Consider the following 16,483-nt stretch of genomic DNA (forward strand, 5'->3'; position numbering starts at 1 on the left):
AAATTATCATGGAGACTCTTTGAAGACAGCAGCGTCGTCTTAATTTACACTCAGAGAGGTCTGAAATTGAAAAAGAAATAGAACTTAGAGTCTCAGTGGATACTAATCTTAGAAATGCCAAACGGTTTTGAACTAGTCAATTGTCAGACTTATATTTTTTTTTTTTTACTATTTTAGAATAGTATCTTTAGACGGTTACATATGTTACATTATTTTGCGGTATTTTAAATTATAAGTTATTTATCTTTGTGTTAATTATTATGCAAGAATGTATATTTGTTATAAAGTGCTCTCATTAACCATAAGCCAGAATATTCTCTTGTATCGGGCGTTACCTTATAGGTTTAAAGTTTCTGTAAAGGATATTTGTATGCACATAATTGGCTTTTTTTTTCTGTTTTATGATACAATTGCAAAGCTAATGTGGCACTTACTGAGATCAATTAAAAAACCATTCTGAAAAATCAGTTTTTCAAAGAAAATTTAAGGCCATATTAAGCTTAAGATTAGTAGAAACAAATCATAGGCAGCGCAAGAGCTCTGCCTAAGTAAAGAACGATATTGGCACAGTCCATTATTTATTGTTGTTGTTTTTCTTAGACCAAGGCACTTTTTACAGAAGGAGTTGTCTTACAAAATTGAAAGGGTTAGTGCCCTTTTCAATCGCCGAAAGTAATTGAAGGGCAATCAGCCCATGACCTCCACCTATCATTTCTCCAAACACATTCAATCAAAATTTTGAAATAGCCATTTTGTTTAGCGTAATTAAAAGGTCCGGTTGTTAAGTCTTTGAAGATGACAACCTCCCCTTCTCTCACAGCCCTCAGAGCAAGGGTTATTAAGTTATACTAGTTGCCCATTATTAACGTATAAGGTTTTAATAAAAGTGATGGTTGTATAGGATTGGGAGGGGCTCGTGTGATTGGGAATCAAAATTTGTAGTGTAAATTTTAGGATTCAATTGTGATTGGAGGACAAACCCCCCTCCCCGCTTCCCCATATCTTCTTTTCCCAAATACATCCAATAGATATTTTGAGATAGCCATTTTATTCTATAGTCAAAAGATCATATAACAAGGCTTTCGGGGTTGAAAAAAAATTCCAGTGTCTGGGGGCGATGATTTTGAGTTATACTCCGGGGGCATATAAGGCTCATATGGAAAAGATAGTCGCATAAATTTTAGAGGAGGCTCATTTGATTGGAAATTAGAAGTTCCAGTTCCCTTTTAAAGTTCAACACTGATAGAGGGAAACTAGCCCCCCCCCCCCGATCCCAACTAACCCCCTGATCCGGACTACCTTTTTTTCCCCAAACGTATTGATTGAAATTGTGATATACCCATTTTGTTTAAAATAGTCTAAAGGATATATAGCAATGCATCCAGGGCTGACACAGCCTCCCAGAGCCCTGGGACAAGGGTTGTAAGTTATGCCCTGGGGTATATAAGGTCCTTATGGAATGAGTGGTCGTATAGACTTCAGATGGGGCTCATTTGATTTGAAATTGAAAATTCTAAGGTCCTTTAAAGAGTCAAAAGCTATTTAAGGGCAGCCAGTCCAACACACCCATCATTTCCCAAAACAAACATTTAATAAAAATTTGATACTTCTATTTTCATCAGAATTGTTGAAGGGTCCAGAATTACGCCTTTGGAGATGCCAACCCCCCCCCCCCCTCCAAAGCACTCAGGGCATGAGTAGTAAGATAGGCTATTAGTTCGTCGTTTACCTTTAGTATATGTTATTGAGAAAGGTGTGCATGTTTGACCTTTCTTTCCCAAAATACGGAGGGAATTCAGGTGAGTCTATTAGGGAATGTTGAGGGGAGTGTTTAACTAAACCAAAACATGTTATTCGTATGTGGGTTGACACAAGGAGCAACTGAGGAACGTGCGAGTATATTAATTTGGAACTTTTAGGAAATGATCAGAGAGATAGTCGATTGACCAAAGAGACAATGTTTGCACGGTACCACTAATACTACTGCTACAATTATCACTGCTTCTACTGCTACCACAACAACTACTAATACTGTTACCACTACTATCATTAAAACTACTGCTTCAGCAGCTAGTACTACTAAGGCTGAGGATATTGAAATCAACATTTGAGGAAATGTTGAGGAAAAAGTTGAAATGAATCAAAATATACTATGTGCATACAGACTGCTAATTCGGGCGTATCACCAACATTTCTAGAACAGCTTACCCTGTCAAGAGGTAACTTCTTGGGCATCATGATTGGGATGGGGGGTGTTCAACTGACCGAAAGGTAAGATATACTTGCTACTACTGTTACTACTGCTACTAATAATACACTATTACTACTGTTGCTTCTACTAGTGTCATTACTACTATGATACTAGTACAATTAAGGCTACGTTTGTTAAGGTAAAATTTGACCGAATATTAAAAGGAAATTTGAACTAAATGAAAATACACTATTTGCTTACAGATTGTTGAAAGGGTGTATCTTGAGAATGAACTTGAGAATTAAGTTCATACTTTCAGAGAATACTGAAAGGGAAAGAGAAATTGAGAAAAAGTTTTATATGCATGCCACTACTAACGCTACTACCACTGCTACTTTTACTTATACTACTATTGCTACTGCTGCTAAACTACTCCAACTACTATTTCAATTGTAACAATTTGTAAAGCTTAGAGTATTAAGATGAAAAGGTCATCAAAAAGGCGGTCAAAAGGGCACATCAGATATATTTTTGTAACGGCTTATCGTATCAAGGTGAAACTTCAGGAGCATCATGAGGGGGATGTAAAACTGACCAAAAGGCAACATTTAAATGTTATTACTGTTACCAATACTGCTGCTACTATTGTTACTAATACTGCTACTACTTTTCCTACAACTATCACGACTACTGTCATACTAGTTCTACGAAGGCAAAGCCTATGAAGGTAAAATTTGAGAGAATATTGTGGAAATTTGAACTAAACCAAAGGAAACTATGTACTTTTAGATTGTCAAAAGAGCGTAATTTAAGAATTTAGTTGTTTATTAAGTCGAAACTCTCAGAGAAGGCAAAAATGGGCTGATCAATTGACCTAAAGGCAATAGGTGCAAGCTACTACTAATACTACTACCACTGATACATTTACTAGCTCTATTACTACTGATACTATTACTCGAACTACTATTTCTTTTGCAACTACTTGAAAGGCTATAAGATTTAAGATGAAAATTTTGAATAATTATGTTAATATTCAGGTTATCAAAAGAACATATCAGCAAACTTCCAGGACATGAAGAGGGGGATGTTCAACTGATTGAAAGGTATATAATGCTACTCGTACTAGTGCTGTTACTGTTAATACACTACTGGTAATCTATTACAAATAATGTTACTACTATTATAACTATGCCTAACAGTATGGCAGAATGTTTAGTGAATTTTTTGGGTGAAGATAAACTGAATCACAACACACCATTCGTATGCAGGTTGTGAAAAGAGCATATCAGCAATATCTTAGGACCAGCTTTGTGTCTTAAGTTAAAACTTATAGGGCTTGCTGGAGAGGAGGTTGAACTAACCAAAAGACAATATTCGCATCATAATGCTATTGCTTCTACTCCTACTACTGCTACTACTGCTACTGCTACTATCATTACTACTGCTTCTATACTGCTGCTACTAAGGCCGAAACTGCTGCTATTAATTTTACTGCTACTAGTACTACTGCTAGCACTATCAATATGTAGCTACTACTACTGCTACTAAAGGTATGGGTATTAAGGTAAAATTTTGGAAAACAGTGAAACCATTGAACAAAACCGAAAAAAAACTATGCCCCAGTAGGTCGTAAAGAGGACGTATAATCAAAGCTTCAGGAACGGTTAGTGATATTAATTTGAAACTTTTATCACGTGTTGAAGGTAAAATTGGAGAAAACCTATAATGCCTTTGGCATATTTCTATTAATACTACAACTACTACTACACCTATTGTTGTTGCACAAGCTAAGATATTATGGTGAAGCTTTCAAGGGATATTTAAGCGGACGTTGAATTAAACCAAAACAAGCTATGATCATGTAAACTGTCAAAAGGGTGACAAAGTATTATTTCAAGAACAGCTTACATTATTAAGTTAGACCTTTCAGTGCATCGTAGTTAGATCTTTCAGTGCAACTATGATGAGGACCTTTCGGTCCTCATCGTAGTTAGCTTCAGGACACTGATAAATAGTGCGGATTTTAGACTTGCTAAAATACCAGAAGTACAGATTTTGTCATTCTTGGCAATTTTGTTCGCTGCACGTTTTGTCTTAACGAGGAGTTTCTAAAATAAATGCCAATTTTTTAAGCTCAGTGATTTCATCTGAGGTCTTAGGGCACAGCTGGCTGGCAAAGTCCTTACGGGCACCAGGTGAGACCAGATTGGCTGGACAGTTCTTTAACACAACTGTAATGATGGAGCTGGGCCCAGGATAGGTGCTGCTTTGGCATCGCTTTTTGCCGGCCAGACTGGACCCAAACGCGTCGCGTTCTCTAGGAAGCCATCAATTTCTTGAGAAAGTTCATTCACTTTCAAAATTAATGTGGCTGAAACTGCTTTCCCAGTTGACTAGGTTTCAGACGACGATAAGGTCACAAAAGTAGGAATAGACAGATTGTCCTTTGCGACCCGATTCAGCTATATGCGGATATCGAGTACATTATCTTTATCCTTGGCATGTTTCAAGCAGCACCTCCTTGTATAAAATATCTTTAGCACTGATCAAAAGATCAAAGAAGCTAACATCTTTCCCGATAATCAAGTCAATTTTTGTACCATCAAGCATCAATCTAGTCACAAAATTCAGTAACGGATTTCAATGTACTACAACATTGAAAATAAAAAATAAAAATTACAGTGAATTTAAATGTTCAATCGACGAGCTTTCAGCAATTGATATCATTATATGTTGAATATTAAGTTTAATTTTATTAGTTCTTTCCGAGACTGTTCAAGACACATATAGTTTTCAGTAAAGCGACAATGACGCAGTAAGCTTTAGGTTTTTACACTTAGGAAAGGGGCTGTATCCAAACTATTGTTTGTAGTAATTTTTCTTTGTTTTAAGCTCGATGTGCATATTCAATTTAAGTTTTATTCTTTTTAATATTTATTTATTCATTTGTGTTAGTACCTGCTGTATGTTTGTTTGCTACGATTGTTGATTTAATTTCTATTCGTTTTGGATTTTATTTATTCTTCTTGATACATGTTAGTACATCAAAAGATCACCGATTTTATAGGATTTGATTTATTTTTGGACTCGTTGTAATTCCCACTGTTGTTTCTCTACTAACCGCAGATTGTATTTACGATCCGGTGTGATCATCCCTGTGACTTTTTTCCTAACCGCAGAATTTGTTGTCCAGCCTTTCATCTGAGATTCGTAGTGATGCTTGTTGTTTCATGTCTCCTAGCCTTTTCGTGCATCATTGCATCAGACGTTTTCCCATGTCTTTTGCCTTAGCTATCCAGATTTCTTCAAATCGTTTTCAAAATAAATTGTGGACATATACATAGCCTACTTAAATAAATACACAGTCACTCTTTTAATCGGAGTATATATTTATTCGCTATTCATAATTTTTAAGCTATGAGGGTCAAATAAACAATTTTAGCTGATTTAGAAAATTATGGCATTAAGTCAATACCTCCTTCTTGTTAATCCATCAAAGAACATCCATTTAACATGATTTGTTTTCCTCTGAGATCCATTTTGATTCTTACTGTTGCTACTCTTCTAGTTGCAGATTTATATATGATTCGATGCATTCGTTGTGAAACTGGTTGTCGCATGTCTTCTAGCCGCGGAACTCGTTTGTAATTCATTTTCGTGCATCATTATCTCCAACTTTGGAATTTTCCTGTGCCTGTGCCCTCTGAAATATTTATAATATGCATTGATAGTCATCGTTGATTCTCCAGTTTCAAGTTATAGGATTGCAAATCAGCAGGTTAAGTTGAATTTAAGAAATTCTGTCGTCAGTTCAATTTTTTCCTTCATCCTTGTCCTTTACAAACGGTAAAATAACACTTGCCTTATTGAATTCTAACTTTCTGGAATATCTAGATCCCGCAATTGCGTAATTATTGTATTATTCTTTAGTTTTAAGCCACATTTTCGTTTGCAACTAAACGCAAACTTCGTGGTACAAGATTTTCGTTTATTCAATTTGTTACTGTTTCATGTTCCATGCCTTTTTCTTTTAGCTGTTCAGAGTTGTTTTTCATCTTGTGTGATTTGCATGTGTCATAGATAATTAATATTAATCCCTCCTTCCTGTTTATGAACTAAAGACTCAAATACGCTAAACTAACAAGTTTCTCATTCTATTGTAATTTTGCTTTGCTTCTAATCACAAATTTCGTTGTGCAACACTTTTGTTTGCAATTCAGTATGATTTTTACTGTTTCTTGTTCCTCACCTTTTTCTTCAGCAGTTCAGATCCGTTTGTCATCTTCTGTAATTTTACAATTGATATCTATCTATCTATATATATAAAAATAAGTTGTCTGTGGATCTGTGGATCTGTGGATCTGTGGATCAGGTGACGTCAACTAAAAAAAAACTTAAAAAAAAGGAAAAAACTGAAAAATAGAAGAGAAAAAGAAAACTAATAAAATTAAGAATAAAAATAAAAAAAATAAAAAAGATAAAAACTAAAAAAAAAGTAAAAAGAAAAAACGAAAAAAAAAACTAAAAAAGCTAAAAAAAGGTAAAAACCAATAAAAAACTAAAAAGAAAAAAAGGAAAAAAACTAAAAAAAATTTTCATCTAAAAAACTAAAAAAAACTAAAAAAGGTAAAAACTAAAAGAACTAAAAAAGAAAAAAAACTAAAAAAAGGAAAGAAAACTGAAAAATAAAGGAGAAAAAGAAAACTAAAAAAATATAAATAAAAATAAAAAAACTAAAAAGATAAAAACTTCAAAAAAACTAAAAGATAAAAACTAAAAAAAAAGTAAAAAGAAAAAACTAAAAAAAACTAAAAAAGCTAAAAAAAAAAAAGGTAAAAACCAATAAAAAACTAAAAAGAAAAAAAGGAAAAAAACTAAAAAAAAATTTCATCTAAAAAACTAAAAAAAACTAAAAAAGGTAAAAACTAAAAGAACTAAAAAAGAAAAAAAAACTAAAAAAAGGAAAAAAACTGAAAAATAAAGGAGAAAAAGAAAACTAAAAAAATATAAATAAAAATAAAAAAACTAAAAAGATAAAAACTTCAAAAAAACTAAAAGAAAAAAACTAAAAAACCTAAAAAAAGGTCAAAACCAATAAAAAAGAACTAAAAGGGGAACACTGGGACACAAATGACGACCGGGATACTGGGAATATAAATGACGACCGGGACACAGGGAATGTTAAATTATCAATCACCATCAACAAAGCTCAAGGGCAATCATTAGAATCATGAGGTATAGATCTGAATATGGATTGTTTTTCCCATGGACAATTATATGTTGCATGTTCAAGAGTCGGTAAACCTGACAATCTAAATAAATGACGACACTCAAAGAGAAAGCGACCGGGACAAAAGGAATGTTCGATTAGCAATCAACAAAGCACCGGGACACAGGGAGTATAAATGACGACGACCGGGACACAGGGACATAACTACAAAGGGGACGCCGGGGTGCACAGGGGGATATATAAATGACGATGGCGACTCAGGGAATGGTCGATTAGCAATCACCATCAACAAAGCTCAAGGGCAATCATTAGAATCATGAGGTATAGATCTGAATACGGATTGTTTTCCCATGGACCATTATATGTTGCATGTTCAAGAGTCGGTAAACCTGACAATCTATTTATATGCACAGACAATGGGACAGCAAAGAATGTTGTATATTCGCAAGTTTTACGTAGTTAAAAACATATATATATATATATATATATATATATATATATATATATATATATATATATATATATATATATATATATATATATATATATATATATATATATATATATATATATATATATATCTATATTCACAGGTGGGACATAGGGACACAACTACAATGGCGCGTAACTAATATGGCACGTAACGACTTACGCGCGCGGGGTAAGAAGATCTTGGACGGAAAAATGTTTAATTGTAAAATGACTGAAGAACCTACAATGGCAACAGCCGAGGAAGCTGCAAAGGAAAAAAAAACTAAAAAAAACTAAAAAAAAGATAAAAACTACAAAAAAAAGAAAATGAAAAAAAAACAAAATTTAATAAAAAAAACTAAAAACTGAAAAAGAACAAAACTGAAAAAAGGAAAAAACTGAAAAATAAAGGGAAAAAAGAAAACTAAAAACCGGGACACAGGGAATATAAATAACGACCAGGACACTTAAAGAGAAATTACAGACTGGGACACTGGGACACAAATAACGACCGGGAGATATAAATGACGACCGGGGCACTCAAAGATAAATTACAGACCGGAACACCGGGACACAAATGACGACCGGGACACAGGGAATATAAATGACGACTGGGACGCTCAAAGAGAAATTACAGACTGGGACACTGGGACACAAATGACGACCGGGATACTAGGAATATAAATGACGACCGGGACACAGGGACACAACTACAAGGGGGATGCCGGGGGCACAGGGGGATATATAAAATGACGACGGGGACACAGAGAATGTTCGATTAGCAATCACCATCAACAAAGCTCACGGGCAATCATTAGAATAATCAGGTATAGATCTGAATACGGATTGTTTTTCCCATGGACAATTTTATGCTGCATGTTCAAGAGTCGGTAAACCTGACAATCTATTTATATGCACAGACAATGGGACATCGAAGAATGTTGTATATTCGCAAGTTTTACGTAGTTAAAAGCACACACACACACACACATATATATATATATATATATATATATATATATATATATATATATATATATATATATATATATATATATATATATATATATATATATATATATATATATATATATATATATATATATATATATATATACTAGCTGTTGGGGTGGCCCTTCGCGCCACCCAAACACCTAGTTGGTGGGGCGCTTCGCGCCCCCCCAAGCCCCCCCGCGCGCGTAAGTCGTTACGCGCCATATTAGTTATGCGCCATTGTAGTTGTGTCCCTGTGTCCCACCTGTGAATATAGATAGATTTATATATGTGTTTCAAACTACGTAAAAATTGCGAATAAACAACATTCTTGGCTTTCCCATTGTCTGTGCATATACTCACTAAATTACAGAAATCAGCAGGTAGTTGTATACGTCCTGAAATTGAGTCTACTGGGAGCTTTCCGTTTCCAATTGTCAGCAATTGATCTGAAAATGTTTGACCAGAGTCATCGTTTTGCAATCGGACACGCATATTTGTAGTTAATTTTAATATTTTTACGTGTGCCCATAAATTAGAATTTTTCAGGCAAGCATTCATTCGTCTTCAATGGCTCTGGTGGTGCAGCCAATAGAGGAAGTTTAACTTTTCCTGGGGCGCAACACATTCCCATTGTTTCACCATTGAATTTCAAGGCCTTGCAATAGGGACAAATTTTAGACATTGTCCCGATTTGAACACATCTAGTCAAGCTATAATCATCGACTGGGTTGTACCTGAATGCCAGGCGATATCTTTCAGGTTGCTCTGATTCCTCGGCACGCTTTCTTTTCTTACTTTCTCTATCAGCAGCAAGCCTGATTTCTTGCTGTTCTTGTGATTCCTCGGCGCGCTTTCTTTTCTTACTTTCTCTATCAGCAGCAAGCCTGATTTCTTGCTGTTCTTGTAATTCCTCGGCACGCCTTCTTTTTTCACTTTCTCTTTTAGCAGCAAGTCTGCTTCCGCGTTGCTCTGGTAGTTCCTAGGCACGCTTTCTGTTCTTTTTTTCTCTATCAGCCTCAAGCCTGTTTCCTTGCTGTTCTTTTGATTCCTCGGCACGCTTTCTGTTCTTTCTTTCTCTATCAGCCTCAAGCCTGTTTCCTTGCTGTTCTTTTGATTCCTCGGCACGCTCTCTGTTCTTTCTTTCTCTATCAGCCTCAAGCCTGTTTCCTTGCTGTTCTTTTGATTCCTCGGCACGCTTTCTTTTCTGACTTTCTCTATGAGCAGCAAGTTTTTTGGCATAGACTCTTTGAGCATCTTCATCGGCTTTTGCCATGGTAAGTTCATCAGTCATTGTAAACTTAAACATTAATAGATTTCTACGTGAACATATGTCTTAAATATCTTGAATGACGTCACCGTCAAAGCAAAAATGGCGACAACCAATTTCATGACGTCAGTCAACACAGAAACATGACGTCACCTGATCCACAGACAGACACACAGACAGACAACTTATTTTATATATATAGACTAGCTGTTGGGGTGGAGCTTCGCGCCACCCCAACACCTAGTTGGTGGGGCGCTTCGCGCCCCCCCCCCAAGCCCCCCCGCGCGCGTAAGTCGTTACGCGCCATATTAGTTACGCGCCATTGTAGCAGTGTCCCTGTGTCCCACCTGTGAATAGAGATAGATATAAATATATATTTTTAACTACGTAAAACATGCGAATATACAACATTCTTCGCTGTCCCATTGTCTGTGCATATAAATAGCATAATATTCCCTGTGTCCCGGTCGTCATTTGTGTCCTGGTGTCCCAGTTTGTATTTCCTCTTTGAGTGTCCCGGTCGTCATTTATATTCCCTGTGTCCCAGTGTCCCGGTCGTCATTTGTGTCCCGGTGTCCCGGTCAGTAATTTCTATTCAAACAATCCCTGTGTCTCAGTCGTCAATTATATATCCCACCTGTGCCCCCGGCGTCCCCGTTGTAGTTGTGTCCCTGCGTCCCGGTCGTCATTTATATTCCCGGTCGTGATTTGTGTCCGGGTGTCCCAGTCTGTAATTTTTCTTTGAGGTTCCTGGTCATCATTTATATTCCCTCTGTGTCGGTCGTCATTTGTGTCCCGGTCTGTAATTTATCTTTGAGTGTTTTTTCTTTTTAGTTTTTTTTAGTTTTTTACATTTTTTCAGTTTTTTTTCTTCTTTATTTTTCAGCGTCACTATGAAGTACATATCGCCGAACCTTCAGTCATTTTACAATTAAACATTTTTCAGTGAACGCATGTCTTAAATACCATTAATGACGTCACCGTCAAAGCAAAAATGACGACAACTAATTTCATGACGTCAGTCAACACAGAAACATGACGTCACCTGATCCACAGACAGACAGACAGACAACTTATTTTTATATATATAGATAGAAGATAGATATATACATATATATATATATATATATATATTTATATATATATATATATATATATATATATATATATATTTCTATATTCACAGGTGGGACACAGGAACACAACTACAATGGCGCATAACGACTTGCGCACGCGAGGGGGGGGGGGCTTGGGGGGCGCAAAGCGCCCCCAACTAGGTGTTGGGGTGGCGCGAAGTGCCACCCAACAGCTAGTAGACAATAAAAACGATGCGACCATTATTGAGGAAAAAATTACGGAATTTATGCTCTTTAAGTGTATATAAATATGACGTTACCTCACATCAAAGAATAAGGCTCTAAACAAAGTTTCTCAAATCGTAACATATCTAGATAGTTCTTTATGCCAGGAAGTCCCAGGGTTGCTAATTAAAAAAATATGCAAAAATACGGCAAATGCAAAAACATACATATCATACTAGAAAAAAAATTATACATAAATAAAAACATAAACACTCGCTTAAAGATATAGTATCGGGAGATCGGGGGCTGTGCCGTAGGGCCCCGTCACGACTAGGCGGCAGCCTTGTTTACATTGATTCTCATTGTCACATTTCTTCTAACCGTAGCCTTATCTTGATGTCATGGCGGATACGTTGGGGATAATACAAATTCTTCCTTAAGGTTGTGACCTATTAAGATCGTTTTTGTGGCCAGAAATCTCAATATGCCAGTTCAAAAAAATATGTAGCTGATTTCGAAGCCGTCCCGGCACTTGGCATGCAGAGGGCTTACATATGTAGATTCTCATTGTAAGTAGGAACCTCTACACGAATCACCTTTGCTTGCTACTTTTCCCTCGGGAAAATGGAGGCCTACATATATAAAGTGGAAGGGTTCCAATGACATGTCACCTTTATTTTTGACACATTCTTATTCCCGCTGTCGTTTGTAATTTTTCGCTTCTGCGTATCTTCTAGCCACATTGTTCTCGCTGTGGCGAGTGCTGCGGCTAGAAGACATGTGACAACTATCATCATAACAAATACATCGAATCGTAAATGAAATCTGCGACTAGAAGAGAAGCAACAGTGAGGATAAAAACGAGTCCCAGAAAGCAAATCAAATAAAATGGATAATTTTTTTATATTAACAGGAAGGAGGAATTGAATTAACACCAAAATTTTTTATCGCAGTTGTAACTGCTTATTTGAGCCCTCATAACTTTGAAATAAAGAATAACGAATGTGTATACGCCTTTAAACGAGTAATTTTATATTTATTTGTTTTGGCACCAAGAACTACAAGCGACAGCAAGGTTCCGGACGCGTCGAAGCTGAAACCGACAAGTCATTGAGACCCTTCAACGTTATATGTACTCCCCGTGGAGCCCTCCATTTTCCCAAGGAAAGAGTAGCGAACAAAGGTGATTCATTTGAAGGTTGCTACTTGCAACGAAAATCAATATATGCAAGCCTGCTGCGCACCGAGTGCAGGGGCCTGGCTCAAAATCAGCTACCCAGTTTTTGCTTAAAGTAGGCATATTGACATTTCTGGCCATAAAAACGATCTAAATAGGTAATTTGATTAAAGAAAAAATTTCCAGGGTAGTTGTATCGTACCTATGATGACAGCGTGACATCAAGAAGATGCTCACATTGTCTGTGGGTAGAAGCCAAGCGACAATAAGAACAACATATATAAGCCTCCTACGTGACGAGTGCCGGAGCATGGCCTCAAAATCGGACATGTTTTTTTTTCGTAAAACAGGTATATTAATATTTCTGGCCACAAAAACGATCCAAATAGTTCAAAAGTTGAAGGAAGAATTTGAATTTTTCTCAGGGTGGTTGAATTGAGCCTATTATGTCGCCATGATATCAAGAAAAGGCTGCAATTAGAAGACAAGTGAAAACAAGATTTAATTTATACAAGCCTGTCGCGTAGCTGTGCTGGCACCCAGCAGCGTAGCCACTGTTATACATATATATATATACCTGATACCTGACGCGGGGATGCCATGGATATTCTGTGGTAGCCACAACACTGTGCTGGGTAGAGAATTTAGAGTGGCGAAACCCTATATAGGCCAGTGTATTCTCCTGATGAGCCCTTATGTTGGGTGTTGCCTCTGAATTATTTGTCTATATTATTTTTTCTATTGTTTGGTAAATGACGACTTATACTTATTGACGACATGACTGCCTGTCCATGGATTATTCTTTATGGTTGATTGTGTGTGGCTATGCTGTTTGACCTATGTGATTGTATGGATGAGTAGGGTTAAGGCCTCATTCAAGTGCTGGTCTATATTAATCACTAATTTAGGAAAACAGTCTTCCTTTTCTCCTTCTGTCTCTTTTTTTTTTTTTTTTTTTTTTTTTTTTTTGTGTTTGTGCTGTAGCATTGGTGATTTCTCTTTTCATGATATATATATATATATATATATATATATATATATATATATATATATATATATATATATATATATATATATATATATATATATATATATATATATATATATATATATATATATATATATATATATATATATATATATATATATATATATATATATATATATATATATATAAGTATTAGATTCTAATTAAACGGCCCTCTTATTTTAAGATTTTTTATTGAGGAATTGGGACACAAAGTCAAATTTTATCGTAAAGTGCGAGATATTTAAGAGGAGAAAACCTCTGTCTCATATACGGAATAATTTATGTTCGTTTCAATTTTTAATGTTGCTCCTTACTTGCAGTTGAGAGAACGTTTTTTCTATTTTATAACTGAATTTTTTGTTTCTCATTTTACTTTATAAATATTTCTTATATGTTTTATACTTCCTTATATTTTTATTACTGATTTTAATTTTCTTATTTTAATTCCTATTTATTTTAATTAATTCTTATTTAATTTTCTGATGATTTTATCCTAATTTCTGATTTTTCAAGTAGTGAGGGTAAATCCGGCTCCCCCAACATTAAAATTACCCTCCCCACGAAAAAATATTCCATGAAGAGTTCCTCCCATGCAAAATGTCCCTAGAAAATTTCCCCCGGACAATTCCGTTCTCCCTAAAATTTCTTCCCGGAAAATTTCTTGCGGACAATTCCGTCTGAAACATTTTTCTTAGCATACTTTCATTTGAAAAGGACCAGTATTTCTCGTAGTTGTTCAACTTCATAACGAAAACCACCCCTCCGCAGAATTTTTCCCGGGTCCTCTCATCGGTCTTGGAAAGTTATTCTGGTGGAAAATTTCCCCTCGAAAACTTCTCTCGTAAAAAATTCCCCCATGAAGAATTTCTCCCACGGAAAATCTCCCCCCCCCCATGACAATATTCTCCGGACAATTCCCTCGAAAGATCTCCACATGTAAGATTGGGTCGGTAAAAGATAAATAAGAGATACAAAGAATTTCGTGTAGGAATACTGGCAAATTCCCGAGCGTAAAATTTTCCCTGGAACGTTCACCCCCGGAAAATTTCCTTACCCGTGAAAAATTCTGCCCATAATACCCCCTCTCCCCTCCCGAACTAGAACCCATCCCCCAGCCAGCAAAGAAGTTTTTATGCTGCCCAATAACAAATATTATACGTAGATTTTGGACAAATTTCACAGCTTACAGCTCTATCCCCAGAGTTTATTGGAGGTCATATTATCCCCAAAGGCGCAGTTATTGCAGTTTTCAACTATGCTGAAGGTAATGGCTGTCTCAAATGGTGATTGGAGGATTTTGGAGGGAAAAGGAGCGTGGGAGAGGGGCTAGTTACCCTCTAGTCTTTTTGGTAACCTAAAAGGGCACTAAAAATTTTATTCTCGGCTAGTATAAGTCCTCTCCCAATATTCTAGGTCCATTGAATCGATACGATCACCCCTGGGGGAAAAACAACAAACAAATAAGCACGCATCCATGACCAATCTTCTGGGAAAAAATACAAATTCCACATTTTCGCAGATAGGAGTTTGAAACATCTACAGTAGGTTTTTTTTTTTATACGCTATACACCTGTCATAGAAGCCATTAGGGTTCTGGTGGTGGAAATAGGACCCTGGAGGGGAATTTGGGGGTCCAAAGTAATGCGCAAGCCCAAGTTTGGGGCTTGTAATTATTACGATGGTACGATTTTCATTAAGATTCCGTTAAAACCTCTTTTTTGGAAATCAAGCAAATTTTCTCAGGCTCTTATTTATTTGGAATCAAACAGGCAATTATTCAGATTCATCTATAAATCCTGCCTTTTAGAGTTTCGGTTGCTATTGAGTCGAGTCACTCCTTACGAACTATTCGAGATCCTAGTTACAATTGTTTCTTTTCGTTTAGACTTCGACAAAAATACTGTTTTCTTTCTATGCGTAAAAAAATAGTGGTTATTTTGCATTATGATAGCAGTTGCTTGTTTAATTTTCTTTTGTTTTTTTTTCTTATAGGTATAACGTCGGATTTCTTTTCATAACGTATTTGATACCTGTCAGTATAATGGGTTTTACGTATGCCAAAATGTGTTTAATTTTGCATAGCAACGGAAAAGGAATCGGCGAGAGCACTGGATCTCAGATTGAAAACATACAAGCCAAGAAAAAGGCAAGGATCATTTTTTTCATAGAGTTCTTAAAACAAATAACCGATCAAAAAGTAGGCTACAACAATCACAATTTCATATCTTATTTTTGCCTTCTGTCCTCCAGGGAAATAACAGTCTTCATTAAATTTTTCCTAATATACAAGACTTTATATATATATATATAATATATATATATATAATATATATATATATATATAAATAAGTTTTCTGTGTGTCTGTCGAGTGATGTCATGTTTGTGTGTCGACTGACGTCATGTTTGTCGACTGACGAAATTACAGACCGGGACATCGGGACGCAAATGACGACCGGGACACCGGGACATAGGGAAAATAAATGACGACCGGGACACTCAAAGAGAAAGCGACCGGGGTACAAGGAATGTTCGATTAGCAATCACCATCAACAAAGCACCGGGACACAAATGACGACCGGGACACAGGGAATATAAATGACGACCAGGACACTCAAAGAGAAATTACAGACCGGGACACCGGAACAAAATGACGACCGGGACAAAAATGACGACCGGGACACCGGGACACAGAGAATATAAATGACGACCGCGACACTCGAAGAGAAATTACAGACTGGGACACCGGGACACAAATGACGACCGAGACACAGGGAAACAACAACAACGGGGATGCCGGGGGGCACAGGGGGATATATAAA

General features: G+C 36.2%; 1 protein-coding gene across 1 annotated transcript in view; it reads left to right on the forward strand.

Moving 5' to 3' along the window:
* The window catches only part of LOC136042346 (tachykinin-like peptides receptor 86C), a gene marked incomplete at its 5' end in the record, with an annotated part of 92,817 nt that overhangs the window by 35,651 nt on the left and 40,683 nt on the right, over positions 1-16,483 (forward strand). Inside the window, 1 exon segment of the mRNA XM_065727314.1 lies at positions 15,656-15,809. Within this exon segment, the coding sequence (XP_065583386.1) occupies positions 15,656-15,809 (154 nt within the window).

Source organism: Artemia franciscana, unplaced genomic scaffold (genome assembly GCF_032884065.1).
Source record: "Artemia franciscana unplaced genomic scaffold, ASM3288406v1 Scaffold_1156, whole genome shotgun sequence".
Taxonomy (NCBI): domain Eukaryota; kingdom Metazoa; phylum Arthropoda; class Branchiopoda; order Anostraca; family Artemiidae; genus Artemia; species Artemia franciscana.